At 42.2% G+C, this 22,242-nt stretch overlaps 1 protein-coding gene and 1 pseudogene across 1 annotated transcript in view; one reads left to right on the forward strand and one right to left on the reverse strand.

The window, feature by feature from the left end:
- Positions 1 to 2,428: 2,428 nt before the first annotated feature.
- AIFM1 (apoptosis inducing factor mitochondria associated 1) overlaps positions 2,429 to 22,242 on the reverse strand; it is a 31,944-nt gene continuing 12,130 nt past the window's right edge. Inside the window, exons 3-16 of the mRNA XM_045538012.1 lie at positions 20,063 to 20,162; positions 18,998 to 19,122; positions 18,742 to 18,872; positions 17,420 to 17,510; positions 12,839 to 12,923; positions 12,057 to 12,133; positions 11,054 to 11,162; positions 10,151 to 10,258; positions 9,714 to 9,802; positions 9,116 to 9,256; positions 7,313 to 7,455; positions 4,723 to 4,847; positions 3,029 to 3,225; positions 2,429 to 2,690 (exon numbers count right to left, since the gene is read on the reverse strand). Of these exons, the coding sequence (XP_045393968.1) occupies positions 2,619 to 2,690; positions 3,029 to 3,225; positions 4,723 to 4,847; positions 7,313 to 7,455; positions 9,116 to 9,256; positions 9,714 to 9,802; positions 10,151 to 10,258; positions 11,054 to 11,162; positions 12,057 to 12,133; positions 12,839 to 12,923; positions 17,420 to 17,510; positions 18,742 to 18,872; positions 18,998 to 19,122; positions 20,063 to 20,162 (1,593 nt within the window). The 3' untranslated portion in view covers positions 2,429 to 2,618. The remainder of the gene's footprint in view (positions 2,691 to 3,028; positions 3,226 to 4,722; positions 4,848 to 7,312; positions 7,456 to 9,115; positions 9,257 to 9,713; positions 9,803 to 10,150; positions 10,259 to 11,053; positions 11,163 to 12,056; positions 12,134 to 12,838; positions 12,924 to 17,419; positions 17,511 to 18,741; positions 18,873 to 18,997; positions 19,123 to 20,062; positions 20,163 to 22,242) is intronic.
- On the forward strand, positions 20,900 to 20,997 carry LOC123628961 (annotated as a pseudogene).

Here is a 22,242-nt window from a genome sequence, read left to right on the forward strand (position 1 = left end):
ACCAATGGCTTGTTCAGCAGTTCATCAGGGTTTTTTGGGATGTGGCATGTGGTTCCTATCGTGAGGACAAAAACATGGTCTCTGCTCTAGGATAGCTTACAATCCCTTTTAAATGACTTAAAGAACAATTATATTCAAAAGTGGTAAGTTCAATTGGAGTTCAGAGGTGAGAATTCGTGCAGGGGCACTAGTCTTATTGGTACAATGCCACCAAGGTAGGACTTGATCTGGGCCTTGAAAGATTAAGCAGGATTTGTTTATTTATTTACTTATTTTTATTTTTTTTAGAGACAGAGTGTAGCTCTGTTGCCCTGGCTAGAGTGCCGTGGCGTCAGCCGAGCTCACAGCAACCTCAAACTCCTAGACTCAAGTGATCCTTCTGCCTCAGCCTCCCGAGTAGCTGGGACTACAGGCATGTGCCACCATGTCCAGCTAATTTTTTTTATATATATATTTTTAGCTGTCCAGATCATTTCTTTCCATTTGTTTTTAGTAGAGAAGTGGTCTCGCTCTTGCTCAAGCTGGTCTTGAACTCCTGACCTTGAGTGATCCTCCCGCCTCGGCCTCCCAGAGTTCTAGGATTACAGGTGTGAGCCACCGTGCCCGGCCAATTAAGCAGGATTTGGATAGGTAAAAGGGAAGGGGGATGGCATTCCAGATGTGAAGAGCATGAACACAATTTTAAAAGTGGCAATAAACCAGATGTGTGTACATATGTGTGTGCATTAAAAGTCACAGGAAAGGGGAGTAGACAGGCAGAGTGGGCTGTGATCATAGACTGCAGCGGAAGACTTTGGACTTAATGTGGTTGGTGACAGGGAGTCACTGTACATTCTTAGGGAGGGAACACGGACCAAGTGGTGCTCTGGGCAGTGACCTAGCAGCAATAGTTTACTAAGAATGGCTGCTCTTGTTGATCTCCCCATTCTTGGCATGTCCACAGTACTTTGTATGTCCTTCTATGGACACAGCTCATTGTATTATACTTCTACACCCACGTGTCTGCATTCCTCACCAACACCAGGAGGTCCTTAAAAGCAGTGGCCATGTTTTATCCATCCTCCTATTCTGGCATCTACCTGGCTCACGGTAGGCACTCAGTGAACACTGATTAGACGAATAGATCATTTAATTTTAATTAACTGAATTATAATGACATACCATACAAGGATAATCACTGTCAAAGAGCTAGACTAAATGGCACATAACACTAAAACACGACAAATCACAATTTGGTCTTTTAAAAATGATTTGTGAAACATTTTAGGATCACAGAATATGCTACCCCCATCTTTGTAAGCAGCAATTATTGCTGTATAATAGCTTCTATCTCACAGGATACTAGAGTTTTCTACATATAGATTTTTTTTATGCCCTGGATGTGCTAAGAGGATCTACATATGTATTTGGATATGTCATGCAGCAGATCATATTCTAAACCTTTATTTGTGTAGTAAGAACCTGTTCTAGTACCTCTAATTCTTACAGTGGAGATTTGGCCTGTTCTCCTAGTGTTCACAAGGGATTTGGTTGAAGCTACAACTCCCTTTAATCAAGCCCAGTATTTAAAAGAAAATCCAGACTGGTAATAATTTTCTCTTTACATACAGAAAGATTCATAATGGGACTTCTGAAAGTAGTAAAAATTTTCTCTTAACTGAAATAAGATTTGATTTTTTAAAAGTAATTTAAAATGCCAAAAATGAGTTGACTTATGAAACCCTGAACTGTGTTTTTAGGAAATCATCTGTAGAGGGAGGTATGCCTATAAACATATTTTAGAGAAAAGGAGTTAAGAGAGGGCAGATTTATAGCATGGGGGACAACAGGCAGAGGAGTCGATCACCATCCCTCAAGGAGATGGCTCCAGATTTAGCTGCAAAGCATCCTGTCTCTGAACTCCTCTATTTGCAGTTAACATCATTCTGTCCCCTGTAGAATTCAGTTCTGGGACAGGAGTTGTTCCAGGTAAAACCGAGTCTATCCTGTATGTTTATTTGTTCACTCATTCAGCAGTGATTTATTAGGCACCTACCATGAGCCAGACCCAGTGCTAAACTCTGGAGATATAACCACGAGCAAGACCTTCATGCCATGACTCCTGCTTCCAGGAAGCCATGGGCTAGCAGGGAGACACGGAAACAAGGATCAGGCTTGGGAGGGTCAGGAAAGTCTCCAGAAAGATAGTGACCTTCCCAAGAGCAGAGGAGAGGAGTCAAGCGTTGTGGACAGAGGCCATAGCAGGTGCATGCAGAGAGGTCTGGAGGGGTGAGAGGAGTTCACTCCTCAGGAAATGATTTTGGTGTGTGGAGTAGGGAATACATGGCTGAGAAAAATCATGTTCTTGGTAGCTGCTACAATTTGCTTGCTCTCTAATATGCACAGCTTTTCTCCTTCACCCATCCGCCCCCTTTGAAAGAGAACAGAATTTAATTTAGAAGAATCAGATTTTATTTCGTGATGTGAACATTAAGAATTTGCCTACATGGTTGAAAATATTCGCAAAGGACTTGATCATTTATACTCATTTGCACAGTTTGCTGAATAAAAAATGCTCCTTTACCCATCCAGCCAGCTATCAGGGATGGTGACATGCTTGCCTATTCCACGGTGGGGCTTCAGTCTTCGTGAATATTGAATAGTTTGGCTACTTCATTGAGATCTTCATGTTGCTCACCGTCCTTAATGATCTGAGGGAGAGAGTAACAACAGGACCCTAACTCACTCCATGTGCCCTCAGGCCAGGCTCGCACAATGGGGCTGCCTGGGCCAGTCCCTGCGTCACACTGGGAGGGAGTTGTGGGAACGGCTTTCTACTAAGCCAAAATGAGCAGCTTGCCAACTCCCAGGCCACCCAGCCAAGTCCTAAGTGAAAAAGAATGTTCCTGAGCCAAGGCTATACCTTTGTTCTGATCAGGCACAATTTGACCTGGGTGGAGAATGCATCTTAGGGCACCTGATGAAGTCACAGGAGCATTTTCTGACCCACACTTTCCATCTCCCTCTAAGAGTTCTGACAAGTACCTACCTTCCTTGCTATTGGCATTCTGTTAAAGACGTTCCATAGCACAATCCCCACGACCACTTTGTCCCTGAGGTAGAAGATGACACCTTTTCCATAGTCATCCCCTTGGACAGGGGCCTGTGGAACTGCAGGAGTGCTGGGAGGAATAGCAATTTCTGAGGCCTCGGATTCCGTCTCACTCTCTGATCGGATACCAGTCCCTGTGGCAGCCCCCAAAACAAACAAACATACAAAATCAAAACTTCAATTATGAGCTTAGGAAATTCTAGAAGGCAAGTGTCTTTCAAGACCTGCTTCAAGCTGCTTCTAGATGATTTGTTTTTCTATGCTCCCTCAGTAAGCCCTGGCTCTCTCCAGCCCCTCTGCACTGACAAAACCAAGCAAAGTTCTCCCTTGCCAGGTTCTGGCATTGGATGAGTCTGACCCCAAACTTCCCTCCTTTACTATTTCATTTGAATTTATGCTATGGATATTTCCTGGTATCTGAATTTCTTCAAACTGCAGAAGACTTGCTCTTGTCCTCTGAGAAACATTCTAGAGCTGCATGGTCCAGTACAGTAGCCACTAGCTACATAGAGCTATTTAAATGAACATTATTTCAAATTAAGTAAAATGTAAAATTCAGTTCTTCATTTGTACTCACCACATTTCAAGCGCTTAATAGATGCAGGTGGTTAGTGGCTAATGTCCTGGACAGACTAGAGACAGAACATTTCCATCATAGCAGAAAGTTCTATTGGACAGTGCTCCTAGAGAGACACTAGTCAAAACAGAAGGCACTTCCACATGGAAAAACCATAGTGGACGTGTTTCCTCCTAGAGGAGGAGGAGGGGAAAGGCAGCATGGGAAGGGTGTGCCTTGTCTTCTGAGAACCACCACCAGCCTTCAAATAATACTGCCCAGTGGACAGAGCAGTGTCCTGAATCCACTTACCAGGAGAGATCAGAATTAAGGAGTATGGAATATGCCCAAATTATACAGAAAGAAGACCTACGTAGCCATATAATGTCTTGTTTTCTCCTTAAAGAGCAACTTGCCCTTGAAACACCTCTGGCAAAAGGACACAGAGGTTAAATAACTTGAGCCAAGGTCATAGAATAAGGCCTCGGAGTTAATGAAAGAGACGTGTGTGGGAGAGAAGTCCATTCCAAGAGAGATGCCTCCCATTTAAAGAAAACCTGGCATTAAGATCTGACGAATGGAATTAGAGGCAGCTGAAGAAATACTCAGCCCAGTTCTCCACTGCCCAGGCCCATGGAGGATAGCAGGTTCTAAGTTAAGATTCTCAGGTCTGGTTCTTGAGATTAGCATGAAGCAAACGCAAACAAAAAAAGAAGAAAAAAAAAACACAAAACCCAAACCTAAAAAGTTCCAGTTTTCTTGTTTTCTTCATCACATAGGCCTCCCTATCCACGAGAGATGAGCTAAACAACAGAGTTGTTGAGCCAGCCACTGTCCACTGTCTAGGATGGATACCCATAATATTTGAGTCTATGCTTTGACCAGGATACCTGATTTTGCCAGATCTCAGACCACTAAAGAGGGAGGACTTGGGGTTTGGTTTCTTTTAAAGCACAACATGAAGAGAGGCTTTCACTGATGGCTCCCTCTGGTTAGTAAAGAAACCCCTTGTTCAGGAGAATTTGGACCACTGCTTCTCAACACTCTTCCAAGAGAAGTGGTTGGGTTTCCTTACCTGACTGCTCCGTGGCAGATTTGGGGTTGTCTTGTGCAGTTGCTTTTGCAAAAACACCAACGGTGGGCAAACTACTGTCCACAAGACCAATAGCTTCATAGCCAACATCAGGACCCAAATCACTCCTAAGGAAGGAAAAAGAAGAGGGCGTTCTGTCAAGGGACAGTAAGGAATGACACGGTAGCACATGTTCTCCATGACACTGCACTCTCATGCCAACCAAAGAACTTAGTATGTGTAAAAAGAGAAATGCCAAACTGATCTGTCACTGCTAGAGCATCTGGGGACAATTATGAGCAAGCAGGATTAACCCAAACAGCTGTTATTTGTCCTGAAGAAGCTATTCTCCATATCCCATATCCATACAAGGATCTAAACTTTCTTAAATGTATTCATGCTTTTATCCCATGCCACATTTGGGAAATGACAGGTTTCCCACTTTCGCTATTCACTGTCTTCCTTTAACTCATCTTAAAGCTGCCTTTTTGAAGCTTTAGAGTGTTCCATACTTAGGAATTCAGAATTTGAGATGTTTTATGGTTTCTCTGACCTACAGTATTTCCCCCTGGCGTTCACTTCCTGAGACTGGAATGCTCTCCATAAAGAGGCACCTTCATCCACTTGGTCATTTTGTTTTAACTGCTCTTCTTGGAAACTTTCCCTATCATCATCACACCTTTCTTAATATGCTAGGAACTTCACAGAACATTTGAGGCACAGACACATCATTGCCATGCTTTTTTGTAATAATCTAGGTAGGATACCCAAGCTGTTTTGTTTCTGGTGCTCAACATTTTGTTATCTTTTTGGCTGCAGTAGCTCACTGGACTGGTGCCATCAGGGAATAGTCTGCAATGACTCCTTGGAATCTGTTCTAGGCTCTCACCGATAATTACACAATTATGGACTATTTTTTCCTAACTGCACTATCTTACATGTGTTGACCATGAAATCCATCAGTTAGTTAGGTATGTACTATGTATGTATGTATGTATTCATTCATTCATTCATTCTTGATTTATTTATTTTAGAGACAGAGTCTCGCTATGTGGCCCAGGCTGGAGTGCAGTGCTGTCATCATAGGTCACTGTAACCTCAAACTCCTGGGCTCATGCCATCCTCTTGCCTCAGCCTCCTGAGTAGCCGGGACTACAGGTATATACCACCACACCCAGCTAATTTTTAAAAATTTTGGCCAGGCGCGGTGGCTCATGCCTGTAATCCTAGCACTCTGGGAGGCCAAGGTGGGAGGATCGCTCGAGGTCAGGAGTTCAAGACCAGGTTCAACAAGAGCGAGACCCCGTCTCTACTAAAAAAAAAAAAATAGAAAGCAATGATCTGGACAGCTAAAAATATATATAGAAAAAAATTAGCCAGGCATGGTGGTACATGCCTGTAGTCCCAGCTACTTGGGAAGCTGAGGCAGAAGGATTACTTGAGCCCATGAATTTGAGGTTGCTGTGAGCTAGGCTGACGCCATGGCACTCTAGCCCGGGCAACAGAGCGAGACTCTGTCTCAAAAAAAAAAAAAAAAAAAAAAATTTTGTAGAGATGGGGTTTCACTATGTTAGCTGGTCTCAAACTCCTGGCCTCAAGCAGTTCTCCTGCCTCAGCTTTTCCTAGGATTATAGGCGTGAGCCACTGTGCCTCGCCCTCTGTTATTTTTTTGCAGCCCACTCATAAAACTGTGTGCAACTGTGTTAAAATGTAATTCCACCAGATGAGAATATCTCCAACAGAAACCACTTAGAGGCTTCTGAAACCTTGAAGTTTTTATGTACTCCATCTTTCAAATCACAAGATGAATGTGTGTCAAATAGGGCCAGCCTTGGCACTCAGGAATGGCCACTGCTAACCTTCCTTTATCCAAAGAATTGCCTATGTATGCCTAACTTTGCATTGCTGATCATAAGGGTTACATATGAATAGGCTGCCTTTTTTTCCAGCATGTTGGGGTTTATTAGGGTTACTAGCAAAGAACAAATTAAAATATACTGCTGTCTTCACCTAAGAGTATACTTTTGTACCACCTACTATAGTTCAAACTCTATTTTGCCAGAAGTGCTGGTGCCATATCCATTCATTTACCGGGTCTAACTTATGTCAAACAGAACACTTTTATTTTATGTGAGACAAGGTTTTGCTCTGTTGCCCAGACTGGAGTGCAGAGGTATAATCATAACTCACTGTAACCTCAAATTCCCGGCCTTAAGGCATCCTCCTGCCTCATCTTCCCGAGTAGCTGGGACTACAGGTGTGTATCACCATGCCTGGCTAATTTTTAAATTTTTTTGTAGAGACAGGGTCTCTATGTTGCCCAGGCTGGTCTCGAACTCCTGGCCTCAAGTGATCCTCCTATCTTGGCTTCCCAAAGTGCTGGGATTATAGGCATGAGCCACCATGCCTGGCCCAAAACAGGACATTTTTACCAGATGGCTACCTGGGGGTAGAATGTGTGAACATAAGATGGAATTGTTCCCCCTCTGTATGAAGCTAACTAGTCCACAACAAAACTAAACCATAACTCTGTGCAATGGTCCCAGTGATACTGTGTTCTAGCCTACTGAGTCCCCACGGCACACACTATTACCAGAACATTGACTGATGCCAGTATGGCTTAGCAGCTCCGGTCATATTTTCTCCAGCCAATCTTCCGCTCACAACAGCGTGATCGTGGTGCTCTACCCGCCTCCTCCCCAACTTTATGTCGTAGAAGCATGCGGCATCTCCTGCCTTTGGAAACAAATACACAACATGAATACATGATAAAAAAGCAAGTTAAAGACAAAATACAAACTTCTGGGGCTCAAAGAACCCTTGCAATGGCAACTAATGTTTTTCATCTACAGGCCAGAATCCTACCTAAACTATCAAAAACAGCTGAAATTCCATTTTTTAACAACTATTCTGCTTCCACAAAGCTAACCTAAATCTTCTATGCTTCCATTTACTTATATCTATTGCTTCTCGTTCTGTCCTTAGCAGACAGGATATTTAATAACCACGACTTACAGAATATTCTTTTCTATATGTGAAAATTGGTTTTTTGATATGACTCCCTCTCAGCTAGAAATCTTTCCCAAGATAAGATTTCTTTCTGTCATTTAGTGTTCATTCATTCAACAAATATTTATGGAGTACTTATCATATACAAAAGCATTATGCTGTTCAGGCAACTGAGACAGAACTGACATGGACCTTGCCTACGAGGAGCATATGACCCAGTATAGGAAGATGCAGCATTGCTCGTAACTACAGTGCAATGTAAACAAGTAATGAGCCACATGGGAGGTACAGATTAAATTAGCTAAGTGTTTCAAGCAGAGGGAGAGAACCCCCAGCTGGGGGTGAACAGGGCCAGCTTCATGAAGGATGTGGTATTTGAGCTAACCCTTTGTTCATCTTTGTGGCTATTCAGACTCTCCCCCCAAAGCAACCTAAAAATCCAACAAGTAAGCAATGACAAAATAAACTATGAAATCCACTTAATGGAATACTATATAGTCATTAGACTGTTTACAGAGTATGAAACAATACGGAAAATGCTTACATTTATGACGTTAAGTTAAAAAGAGCAGAATACAAATGTTTATATATAGTATCCTTGCCATGACTGCGTAAAAACAAACAAAAAAACCTAACATGCAAGAATACCAAGGGAAGGAAATACACCAAAAATATTAATGGTCTGCTGTAGGTGGTTTTCCTCCTTTCTCCTTGTCTATATCCTCTGCATTGAACACATATTACTTTCATAACAGGTTAAAAATTGTAGTACATGTTATCTTAAAAAAAAAAGGAAGCTTTGCAGGGGGAAAGAAAAAATCCCTCCAAGGCTCCCGTGCCCTTAGTTGCAGAGTCCATAATCAAACACAATACATTTGTAACTAGCAATGGGGAAATTACCTCATGGTTCCTACACACTACACTCTTATTTGTATCATAATAGATTTTTTTAAAACAGCTAAAAATAGTACTCAAGGAAAATGAAAACAGAGTAATTTTCCTTTCTAGGGGACATGTTATAAAACTGCTTCATCCTCCATCCCCTGGACTCATGCTTAAGCAAAGACAACAGCAAATCCATCTGAAGGCTGTGCATGTGCCCACCAGGGGTTGTGCCAATGGCTGGCTGCTGCCAACAAGTACAACTGGAAGAGCTTTACTCCCGCAGGCATGCATACTCTTCATTTCATCTTCCACTAGCTTGCAGATGAGGCCATACCTGGTCTAAACCAAGCAATTTACAAGTTTTTATTCTCTATCCCCTCAGCCTCCAAACACTTTGACCCTATTTGGTTAAGCTGTCAATGAGCTTTAGCACACCACGGGGCAGGCTTGTTCACAAGCTGGGGACAATGAATCGTGCCTGGTCATGCTGTAGCACACTTACCACCCAGATGTTAGAGCGTGCTTGTAGCTCTGCATTTACCCGGAAGCCACCAAAATCTGAGTCTATTTCCAGCCCACCAGTCTTGGCCAACTCAACATTGGGCTCCAGGCCCACAGCTGTCACGATGTGGTCAGTTTCTACCTAAGGCAAAAAGAAATAATCCAGTCAATTACCATAGTTCCACTTATACCTGCAGACAGAATAAGTGGCCATCATACCATTAAGAATCGGGGCTTTAAAAAATCATGGTTTAACTTACCTCTGGTAAATAAATCTTAAGTTCTATTTCATAAGCCTCTTTGACCCCTTCCTACACACACATCCCCCATATCATCTGACCAGGAATCTGTCACCCTAGCAAAGACTCCAAAATCTGTGATCCAGACAGGAAGGGGCTAAGGGAAAGTGGTTCACAGGTACCTACTCTGGCTCTTATTAGTCTGTTTTAATGGAAGGACGGTTAATGCAGAAAATTATGACAGGTTAATGGTGGCTGCCAAGAAAACTAATCTACTGGCATAGAATGGAGGAGTAAGAATGAGGAAAGGGGAGAGGAGAGCTGGAAAGTCTCCTGGCAGCCTGCCTTTCTCCTCCTTACCTTCCTGCCGTCTTTTAGCTTGATGAGTAACTTGCCACCGCTGACTCCGACGGATTGCACAATGGCATTGGGTATCACCTTAACCCCCTCTGTAAAGGCAAACAAGATCCGAGGCTGAGCCTGTGAGTCAATTACCTTCATGGGAAGTAGGGAAGCTGACTGGAGGTCCCCCCACTGTAAAACCAATAGTCATCAGCATGCAAGCAACTGTCAAGAGCCGCAAGAACCTACACCCATGGTTCATTTTCAGCACTTTTAGAAATTTGGTGTGTCAGATTCAGAACACCCAGATGAACCTGGCTGATTGGAGAATGGTGGAAACATTTCATCTGCCAGGTGACAGGGCTAATTTCAAGGGGGTTCCCAGAGAAGCTAACTTTACCTTAAGCCACACTCAAAGGAAACAGAGTGGCAGCATGTGGAAAAAGTTTCTCTACCTCGTCTGACTTTTTCCATGGTCCAGTTGCTGAGGTATTCAGGGAGGATCTTTCCCATATTTCCTTTCTCAGGGAAGAGCTGAATCACTTCTGTGCCCAAGGCTTGAGCTGGGAAGAAGAAATAGGTAGTTACAGCAGGAAACCAAAGCCAATCCTAGGAAGGTAGGAAGAGAAGTAAAGGAGTGGCGGGCAGCCCTTACTAAATGTAGGGCACAGCCCAGTCCAGGCCGGAACTCCTACTTGTGGGGTACTGGCATGTGAGGGCCTTGGGGCTCGAGTTCATTCAGAAGGCAAATACAACAGGTGCCACAACTGCTGTCCCCACATTAAGCTACAGACCACGAACTTGGCGCACTTCCACCCATGCAGTCACCTCAGGCTTACAAAAGTGCTTTGCAACCTCTGCATAGGAAGCACCCTCCTGAGAAGATGCCCTGATTTCACATAGCTGAAGAATAACATTAAGAAAACTGGTTGCTGTGAAACATTCGAACTGGAACTCATGGATCTGTCAAGCTGGGAACCACCATGTGCCCGAAGGAAGTTTTTGGCTTTTTACAGGAAACAGCAGTTCAAAGATACATACAGTTCTGTAGCCTGCAGTGCCCTTATCATCTTAATAACTCACTTTCCTTAATATTTTATTTCTAAGGAGTCCTGGCATAAAGGCTAGAGGAAAGGAAAGAAAGGCATTGGTGTTAAGTTGCTCAGAGACAGCTTTTCGGTCACCAAGGGATCCCTCACCAGAACTAATCTCAGTGCTTAGCTTTTCACTATATAAACCTTAATCAAACTCTTTCTACTGCTCCTGGCAAACACAACTCTGTAATTCATGAGAGTGCACTGGAAAACATGTGATATAAGACCAGAGAAAGCAAATTAAGGTCACTCCCCAATACTCACCTTTTCTGCCAAGAGCACAGGCCAGTTCGCTACCAAGGAAGCCCCCACCAATAATCGTAATCGACTTGACTTCCCGTGAAATCTTCTCCAAGGCTCTAAAGTCTCCAATCTGCAGGATAACACCAGTTTAGTCCATTAATTTCCCAAAGGGGCACAGGATAATAATACCAGGAAATACTCTCCTCTAAATCTTTGACAACAGTAATTTGCACAGAACATCTCCTTGTAGAAAGTGGCTCAATTATAGCCTCTTATGTTATTAACGCAAATTTCTTTCTTCACAGTAACATTCCTTCTATCAACAGTGGCTCGCAACTGGTGGCAGTTTTGCCCCCTCTTCCCCCGAAGGACATCGGGCAGTATCTGGAGATATTTTTGGTTTTCAGGGCAGGGAGGTGGCATCTAGTGGGTACAGGCCAGGGATACCACTAACATCCTACAATGCACTGGACAGCCCCCACAACAATTATCCAGTCCCCAACATCAAGAGTGCTGAGGTGGACATACGTTGTTCTATTAAAAACTTAAAGGATAGCATGAATCTTAGCAAGTATCCCAAGAGTGGCTGGAAAATTACAGAAGTTTTTATAAGCAAAGCACAGTGTTAAGAAGCAAAATACCCCTCTTCCTTTTTACCTAGGTACACTTAACTTATCTCCCCAAAGTCTCTACACAGCACTTGCAATGAAAAATGCCAAGAGGCTATAAGGGGTTCCAATGAATCAAATGCATCAGGAAAAAAACAACTATGCAAGGGAAATCAAAAGGAATTATAGCAAGCAATAAAAATACTACATGTATTTTTCTCCTAAGAGTTTAAAACCCTTGAGTGAGGTATTTGAGGTGCAGGGAGAGGAAGTGACTTGCTCAAGGCCAGATAACGAGTCTGAAGAGCCATAAATAGAACTTGGATCTCCCAATTCCCAAGTGGGTACTTGGGGACCACAAGATTATACTACCTCTTCGAGAACAACACAAAGAAAACACTAAAGCAGACAATTACCTTTCTGAAAAGTGTTGTTCTGCTCTTCACCTCTGCTCCAGCCCTATCAATGGCAGACAGACTTCTTGGAGTGCCTCCTAGAAATAAGAGGAGGAATACCCTTTAGCCCAAAAAGCAGGAGCGAGCCCAAACACCCCCCCCTAAAGGTGGAGCTCTCTTCACTCAGGCTGAGGAGTGTGTGTGCTCCCTGCTGGTGCTACGGCAGCAATAACAGGATACGTGGCTTTGTTTTCCTTCACCTCACTTCACAGCAGGCTTTTTTGTTTTATCAATTTCCTTTGAGAAGCAAGATTTGAGAGTCTCTCCTTCTAGAGGCCCACCCTCCCCCTAGCTGGCCAATAGGCCTCATTTTTGGCTTCCATGTTCTCTTCTAGTTTCTCATGAGGATTCACCAGTGAGCATAGTTACATGGGTTTAATCAACTCCTTCAGTCTCCTCTCTTGATTTCTGATTGGAACTGGCAATGAAGCCACAAGTATATATAGCCACAGCTATATCACTTTCAGGGCACAGGGCACAGGACAAATGCTAAGCGTGGAGACAAAAAAAGGGCAACTTCTTCAAGCCTTTACTGGGAGGAACAGCAAGGATAATCCAGAAGGGCTGGTGATCCAGGATGCCCAAACTTAGCCAGGGTTTGCACTGAGAGGGGACATCCACTTTGGAGAGTCTGGGTTTCAGTTTTCTTAAGACGAAGTAGTAATGCCTTCTACAGAGAAGGCTGGACTCTAAAACTTGAATGAGCTGTACCAGGGAAGAAAGTCATCTCCAGAAATGCTCACCTGTTGCAATCAAGCACTTTTCATAGGTTATTTGAGAGCCATCATTAAGTTTCACCATGTTGTCTCTCACATCCAGCTGTACTACCTGGTACAGTCACACATATACACAAAAGAGGTAGAGATGAATAAGCTTTGAAAAAAATCTTTATTGAGATGTAATCCACATAACATAAAAATTCACTATTTTAAAGTGTACAATTCAGTGGTTTTTAGTATAATCACAAGGTTGTGCAACCATCACTACTAATTCCAGAGAATTTCCAGCACGCCCCCCCCCCAAAAAAAAATCCAGACCTATTTTCTTAGCTGCCAGCCCAATGAGAAGAATTAGTTCTTGACCTAAAGTGATCCTCAAGAAACCATTTCCAAGTAATCATCAGAACCATAGTTTCTGGTCTCCAGTTTCTTCAAGCAGTCATGTTTCTAAGTAGCCAACATTAGAGCAAGTCACGACAGTCCTAAAATTCCTGCTGATTTGTAGAAATGGAGAACAGAAAAGGCCTTCTTTATTTGGCAGTTTGGAATACTTATTAGTTTGTTAACAAGTTTCCTACATCCACAACATTTTTACAGAATGTTTTTTCCAACTTCTTCTTCTTCTTCTTTTTTTTTTTTTTAAGAGACGAGGTCTCACTATGTTGCCTAGGCTGGCCTCAAGTGATCCTCCCACCTCATCCTCCCGAATAGCTGGGACTACAGGAGTGTACCACTGCACCTGGCTTGCTATCTCCAACTTCTAACCTTCACTGAAACTTGGTTCTTTTTTTTATTATTTGGAAAGGGTTTTACTGATATCTGTAATTCAACAGTGGCATTTATTTATTTTTTCTTTTTTATGAAACTTGGTTCTTTCCCAAGGATAGCTTACATGTAGCGACTGTTCATTTACCCACACTCCATATCACAAGGCCAGGAGGCGGTGTGGGTATTCTGCAGGTTTCCTGAGATTGCTGCTGCTGCTTCCAGATTCTTGTAGCTTTATTCTCCTCTGGCAGACACCAACCTAGATTCCTACAAATCACTGTTTGGAGCCACCTCCTGACCCCTCCTCATTCACTGAAGACCTTGGAAGCTGGTTCATACTTTTCCTCTGAGCCACATCCAGAATTTTGTTATCTCCTAAACCATTCCTTCTACCTCAGATCTCCCGCTCGTTGGTCACAATCTTCCATCCTTTCAGCTTTCTCTCAGTCTCACTGTTTCCTATACTTGCTTTCAATTTCCCCTGTTTACCTGGTTGGCTGTTCCAGTCTAACCAATCTGAGCCAATGGTAGATCTTCCAAAGCATTCTCTTGCCAGTACCTTTAATGCCCTTGCACCCTACTCCTTCTTATGGTCAAGAGCTTGAGCTTTGGAGTCAGAGAGATGAGGGTTCCAGTCTCTGCTCCACTCCCTACTATCTGTGAGACCGTTCATTCAAGAAATATTTATTAAGCACCTACTACGTGTCAACTGCTGTGCTAAATGCTAGGGACACAATAGTGAGAAAGACAGATATCCTCCCTGCCTTCAGAGCGTAGTAGCCAAGCCAACTTAACAGGCACTAACAATGATCAAGAATAATGAATGTGATAGGAGCGCTGAGGGCAGTGCAGTAGCACTAGGAACATGACAGGTGCAGCCAATGTGGTCAGGCTGGGTTGGGTAATGCTTTCCAGAGGCAATGACAGAAACTGAGGAGTAGTTGCTTTGGCCCCCTTTGATGTGTCCTTGGTGAGCTCCCTCTTCAATCCAATCCTGCTACTCAACCTCCACGCTGTTCACTCTCAGATAACCACCTTACATCTCATTTTATTGTGAAAACAAGTGAAGCCATTAGCTGTGATCTCTCTCAACTTCCCACGAGGGTTCCTACTTCCTCAACCTCCTGAATAAAAACTTCTTCACATCTACATTTACTTCCAGCTTCCGGATGAGGTGTCCTTTCTGTTCCGGTGGTATCTGAACCCCCAAATCTAATGGGACATTTTACAATTCTTTCCTTACCAGATTCTTCTCCACAGTAACACTGTGGATCACATCCTACTTCTTGAAATTCCTCACAACCCTGGCTCCTGTCCTGGGTTTTCCTCATGCTGCTCTTTAAATTCTTTCCTAGTCTCCTTTATAGATTGTTCCTCTTAAGCCTGCCTCCCAAAAGTTGGAGTTCCCCGGGGTTCTGTCCTTGCCCCAATCCTCTGCTCACTAGGTAAGTTCTTCCTGGGAGGCCTCACCTGCTCTCATGGTTTCAGCTCCTGCACATATGCAGATGATTCCTGAATCTCTATCTGAGCCCAGACACACTGAGCATCTTAGTCACATATCCAACTGCCCAGAAGATACCTTCACACAGACATTCCACTTCATATTTAATGGTCCCAAACTTAATTTTATCTTTCCCCTTAAACTCTGCCTCTTACAATGTCTCTCTCAGCTCGGGGTACATCACAATCCACTCAGACACACAGCTAGAAATTAGAAAGTCATCTTTGCCTCCTCCCTTTCCTTCATTTTCCACTTGCAATCAACCACCCAAAGTTTCAACCAAACTTTTCAAGTTTGCCTCCTAAGCATGCTTAAAGTCTACTCCCTACTCTTCATCACCTTTCTATCAGGAAGTAATACACTGTGCGACGATGATACTAAGAGCTTGGCCTCTGGAAGCAGAACGTTTGGGTTCCAATTCTGTGGCCAGACAGACCTGGGCTCAAATTCTGTCTCCATTGCTTTTTAGCTGTGTGAATTTAAGAAAGTTATTTAAAATTTATTTATTTATTTTTTGAGACAGAGTCTCGCTGTGTTGCCCGGGCTAGAGTGAGTGCCGTGGCATCAGCCTAGCTCACAGCAACCTCAAACTCCTGGGCTTAAGCGATCCTACTGCCTCAGCCTCCCGAGTAGCTGGGACTACAGGCATGCGCCACCATGCCCGGCTAATTTTTTTCTATATATATATTTTAGTTGTCCAGATAATTTCTTTCTATTTTTAGTAGAGACGGGGTCTCACTCTTGCTGAGGCTGGTCTTGAACTCCTGACCTCGAGCGATCCACCCGCCTCGGCCTCCCAGAGTTCTAGGATTACAGGCGTGAGCCACCGCGCCCGGCCTAAAATTTATTTTTAAAAATCTCAATTTCTTTCTCTGTAAAATGGAAATAATCATACTCCTTTATAAGATCATTGTGAGGATGAAATGAGATAATACACATAAAGCATTTAAAAACTATGCTTATAAGATTAGAATAGGTACTACATAAATTTTAGCTTTTACTTTTTTCATCATCATCATCATCATCATTACTTACCACTACTATCCTAATTTGGGCTCTCATCATCTCTTGCCTAAGGTATTGCAATCTTCTAATCTTTGAAATGGTCTATCTCTAGTCTTTCACCCTGAAATCCATCCTCCTCACAGCCCCTAGTGATTATTTAAAATTCAGTTGCCTAAAACTCAGCCCACTTCCCCTCCCCATAAATCTCAAGCTCTTTCACATGACAAACAAAGCCCTCCATGATCAAGCCCCTGTGTAACTTCTCAGTTTCATCTCTTGCCATTCCCTAACTTGTACCTAACAGCTCTATCAGTACCTAGCTGCTTGTATTTCCTTGTATCAAACATGCTTTTTCGTATCCTTGCGCCTTTGCTTATGCTGTTCTTTTTTACTTGAATGCATCTTTATTCCATGAGACTTCCCATTCTATAAGACTTTCTTCTCCAGGAAGCCCTCCCTGAAACCACCACCCTACTGGGCACTCTTCCCAGTAATTCCCACAACACACTATGCATGTCTCTCGTACTACGCATCTATGTGTTCATGTTTCTCCCTACACTGTTAGCCTATAAAGGTAGGGCCTATTATTTACACATAGGGATACTTAACACAGAATGTCTCATTATAAGGTTAGCCACAAACCTATATCCATCTTCTTTGCCTAATGTCCCCTTATAGGAGAAGAAGCGGGCCTGTCCTTACCAAAGGTCAGTCCCTCCACTTGTGCTCTGGATCACATCTATTCTGGGATTTGTTAATTTCAGAGAACTTCTCCCTCTTTACTAGAACATTGCCATTAGTTTACAAACACACTCTAGTACCTCCCATTAACAAAAACAAAACAACACAACAAAACCCTCCTAGGACCCCAAAAATACCCTCTAATAACTGCCCCCATTACTCAGGCACTCACCTTTGTGAAGTCTAACAGTATTTTCCATGCTGAGTTATGCCTGGATTATTTTACTGTCCTGAATAATATATATTTGTCAACCTCTTGTCATCAGTAATCCCAGAGAAAAGTTAGCATGGAAAAACAGGAAGGAGGAGGAAAGGGCAGAAGCACAAACAGGAGCGGTAACAGCTTTTAGGGTCGTGGTCCCCAATGATTTGACTTCCCTGGGAAGTTTAGTTGGCATGCTACCCTAGGCTTTGATACTGGTGCTTTCCCCAGAAAGACACATTCAGCATTATTAAACTTAAAGTGACTTGATCTTTCTTTGATGAACTACAATAGCAGGACAAACAAATGGTAGTGTTAACACATGTCACCACACTTGCTGGCGGGCACATATGTAGAGCCTGACCAGGGAAGCAGCCTACTAGCTTACCTTCTTTCCAGTGAGGACAGCCACACCACCATTCTCAATGTGAGGTAGGTCCTGAGCAGAGACATAGAAAGAAGGTGGCTGGAAATATATGCTGTATGGAGAAGAGGGGGAAAGTGTTATAAGCACCTGGAACTGCAATCAACTTCCCCCATAGCTTTAATAAAATTGTTTCCATTATGAAAAACTTTTAGGAACATTTTCCAAAGTAAGTCTCCAAGGCTGCTAAATCTTGGCTATGACTTGCTTATATAGAGGTATTCCAGATCCGTGCTTCTCAAATGGGGGCAATTTTTCCCCCAGGGGACGTTTGGCAATGTCTGGAAACATTTTTGGTTGTAACAACTTGGGGAAGGACGCTACTGATATCTAGGGTGTAGAGGCCAAGGATGCTGCTAAACATCCTACAATGCACAGGATGGCCACTCGGCCACAGCAAAGAATTATCTTGCTCCAAATATCAACAGTGCTGAGGTTGAGAAACCCTGCTCTAGATTTAGGTTTATTTCAAAGTAAGAACAAGAGGTACTCAAGGAGCTGGGTATTCACATATCTACCAAAATGGGTTGTCCAGAATGGTGCTAGTCAATGGAACAACCAGCTAGCTCCTGAGAGGCTTCTGCCTCAAGCAGTTAATTAATTAATTATGATGTATCAATTAAGGGGTGGCTAACTTAATTAGAAGTATGTATCCTGCTTGAAAATGGAACATGATAGTAGGGCTGAGGGAGGAGGGGAGGTTTGTAAAATTTAGTCCGGTATCAAAGGGATCGCTAATGAGAAAAAATTGGAACTCAAAAGAACATGGTACTAGAATCGAGAGCTGAAGAGTCCTTTAGGAGAAAAAGGCCTCTGGACCTGTGTCTTCAAGTCTCTCATGCAAACATTCTAATAAAGAGGCTCTTCCTTATAGTTCCCACTCCACTCCCACAGTTTTGAATGCCTGCTAGGGTGTCAAAGAGAGTGCCATTAAACCCTTTCTTTTCTTCTGCTTTTATGGGACGTGCCCAGGCAAGCATAAAGAAGTGATAATACAGACCAAGCTGATCTTCGCCAGAAAAGTGTAACTTAAAGGTCCCAAAAATAAGAGCATGAGTATTTCAGAGGCCAACGTCATACCATCAGTTGTTGGTAGATCTGGTAACAGAATTCAGGACTCTTGCCCTTTGTAGCCTATTGCCTCTAAGCTGTGTCAAGTGTGCACCATAGTGGACTCCAGTGTACAGCCAAGTCATCCCTCCTATTCACTGTACACAGTGGCAAAATCTGAACCCACCCTGTGTTTAGCTGAAGTTGTTAGACCCATTTTATACAAGTGAACAGACCTTCTCTCTTTTCCATTCCACTGTCTGAATCGCAGTGTCTTCGTGACATTTGGATCATCTGAAAACCATAATTCTTTTGAAAGAGGAGGTCGCATGTATGGCAGCTCAGGATCTTCAGATATAATCAGTACCTTTGGACACAAAAATAATGATACATAGAGCCAAGTCATTTAAGAGGCAAATGTCTAAGTGTTCACATTGGCTAAGTGCTTGCCGACTGTACTCTGTGTGCCAAGCAAAAGAACGTGCACCTTACCCTGGCCCCAGGATCCCGAGCCCGGATGGATCTAGCTGCAGCAAAAGCAGCAGTGCCTCCACCGATTAGTAGGAAAGGAACATGACTTGGTACCCTGACTTGAGAAACTGGCTCTCCTTCTGCAGCTGTAAGCAACAGATCAGACATGATGAATCTTCTTGCAGTCTCAGATGACTCCTTGCCATTATTTAAAAAAAAAATCACCTTACACTTGTCTCAATCCTTTATATAAAGTTAGCAAAACATAGTACCTAAGCTAATCTTAACAAACTTCACAGCATCCTGGCTGGAGAGGAAAAGCAAGTATCCCTTTCATTTCACAAGTGAAAAATACCAAAAAAAAAAAAAAAAAGGTGAATGATTTCACCAGTCATTCACTTGTTAGGTCTATACCAGAATTAGGACATACCTTAAATATTTAGTTACTTCTAAAATACATTAAAAAGTACATACTAGAAGGTCTCTGTCCTTCCCATCAATTTCCTAGTGATCACCAGGAAGATATCAAGTTCAGTTTCACCTTTTGTTAGCAACAAAGTGGGAAAACCCAGGAGGTCGTTTGGGGATTATTACATAATGTTCAGGAATAAGGAGGTGCTACTGAAGAAAGCAACACCAATCACCCACCTAGAGTTGTGGGGCTTATTAAAGGATTAAAACAGCTCTCTCTGAAAAATCAAGCAAATTACATGGGATGGAAGTGACGGCTAGGGCTATGTGCTTTAGGAAAATAAACATATCTTCAACAACTTGAAGCTCCAAAGACACAAAAGGAGAACAAAACAGACCAAAAGAATTTCCTCACTGAAAAAATGGCTTTTATCTCTTTTCTAATAGTTTTCCTCACCAAGGTTGCCTTTTAGGAGTCTAATATGTATATAAAAAAAAAACCCCAACCATAATTGTTACTAATTTTATTCCTAAACCCAAATTCCAGCCAAATACTTTAACAAATTGCTCCCAGTTTTGGGGTAATACTATACTTTTTGGAAACTTACAATCTCACACCATCATCACTTCCACAAGATACCCATAAATCATAGCAAGAAATAAGGGAATACTCACCAGATGATGCGGCCCTTTTCTGTTTCTCTTCTGGTGTCAGTCCTAACCCTGATATTCTTTCATTGTATCTTTTTTTGTCATCTTTTATAGTCTTGTAGGCCTGTAGACCCAAACATGGAGAAAGAGTATTTCATCATACAGCTAGCTCATACCATAAGTAATATTATCTTTCAATTAAATGAGAAGCTTTTGTCTACTTGGCATTAGTTCCTCCATATTAAAACCACTAAGGCAGTATATTTTATTTCTTAAGAAATAAAATATACTGCGTGTGCACACACTTGGTGTGGAAAGAAAATGCATCAACAGATGAAAATGTTTCAGTTTCAGATTTTCTTACGCTCTCTGTTTATTTCTAAATGTATAGTTAAAAGAAAAAAATTTTATACTAGAAGAATAAAGTGCTAGAAAAGGGTAAACTTTATATCGAGTAGGGAAAGAGGTTTTGGACTATGCTAGACATTAGCTGTGAAATCCATCTATATGGTCCTGGGTAGGAAGCTGGAGCATAAATTTTCCTGATAGATGTTTCTGGGTTTTGCTGGGTACTCAGATAATGCTTGGAAACATGGCCACCTATATCCTATTCTGATAGAGTAACACATCTTTCCCTCAATGGTCTATCCTTTTCATAAACTCATGAGGCAGAAGGAATCTCATTCAGAAAAACTATACACAGAAATTTACTAAGGGTCAAACACTTGTTGTATTTCAAGTATACTATTTTCTCAACCCTTTCAAATGAAATAAGGGTAATCTTAGCATCATGACTAGTTTTTTTAACATACGGCACCAGAATTTGTTTATTAGAGACTTTTTCAAAAATGGTTGGTAACAATGCTCATTTTAGCAGCACATATACTAAAATTGGAACTATATTAGCATGGCCCCTGCACAAGGATAACACGAAAATTCATGAAGCGTTCCATATCTTCATTTATGTAACCAAAATGTCTGTACCCCCATAATACCCTGAAATAAAATTTTAAAAATGGAAGGTAAGAATGACTTTTTTTTTAATTTTTTTTAGACAGAGTGTCACTTTGTTGCCCAGGCTAGAGTGAGTGCCGTGGCGGCAGCCTAGCTCACAGCAACCTCAAACTCCTGGGCTTAAGCGATCCTCCTGCCTCAGCCTCCCGAGTAGCTGGGACTACAGGCATGCGTCACCATGCCCAGCTAATTTTTTCTATATATATTTTTAGTTGTCCAGATAATTTGTTTCTTTTTTTTTTTTAGTAGAGATGGGGTCTCGCTCAGGCTGGTCTTGAACTCCTGACCTTGAGCGATCCACCCGCCTCGGCCTCCCAGAGTGCTAGGATTACAGGCGTGAGCCACCACGCCCAGCCAAGAATGACTTTTTAAATTACAGCACTTTTACTCTTTTGTACCCCATGTCAAATATAATGACCTTATGTCAAATATAATCTCAGATTAATTAAATAATTACAGGGAAAATTAAAGACAATCAGAAGAAGTATCATAAAACATATTCCAAGAATATTTCTATGACCCCCTTACAGAGCAGCCCATTAGGCCATGTGCTGCAATTGGGGAACCTGGACCCTGAGATCCGGTTTTAACATTTATCAGCCTAGAAGCATTTAACATATGACAGGAATGGAGTAGACAGTTAAGTGCTATATGTTAAAAGACAATGGTTATTCCTTGAATTTACCACTAAATTGATCAAATAAATGAATTCAATTAACATTAATTTCAGGAAGAAAGTTTTTATTTTGGCATCAGATACTATACACAATTCCAGTATTTAACCATACCTAAAAAATATTTCTTTTAAGAAAGGGACTTTTACCTAAAAAGATGGTTTAATCTGGTCAACATGAGTGAAAAGAGAAATAAACTGTGGCCATGTTCACATTGAGAGGGAGACCAAAGATTAGCCTAAGCCCAGCTCATATTTCCTAATGCCTTCACACATGAAAGGAAGAGCAGACCAAGAAACTGCTTGGGGTTTAGTGGGGAAAGGGGCAAGAAAGAGGTTTATCTCATATGTGTGTGTGTGCGTGTGTGCATGTGCGTGTGTGTGTATTTCTTTTACCCTTCACCCAGAGGTTTCTGTATTCTTACTTTGTACAGATTTCCAGTTAATGACATGAATACATTTCAGCTTAGGAAAAACTACAAATTTATGGAAAATATTAGTGGAAATAACTTTTCTA

This window comes from Lemur catta, chromosome X, assembly GCF_020740605.2.
Source record: "Lemur catta isolate mLemCat1 chromosome X, mLemCat1.pri, whole genome shotgun sequence".
Lineage (NCBI taxonomy): Eukaryota > Metazoa > Chordata > Mammalia > Primates > Lemuridae > Lemur > Lemur catta.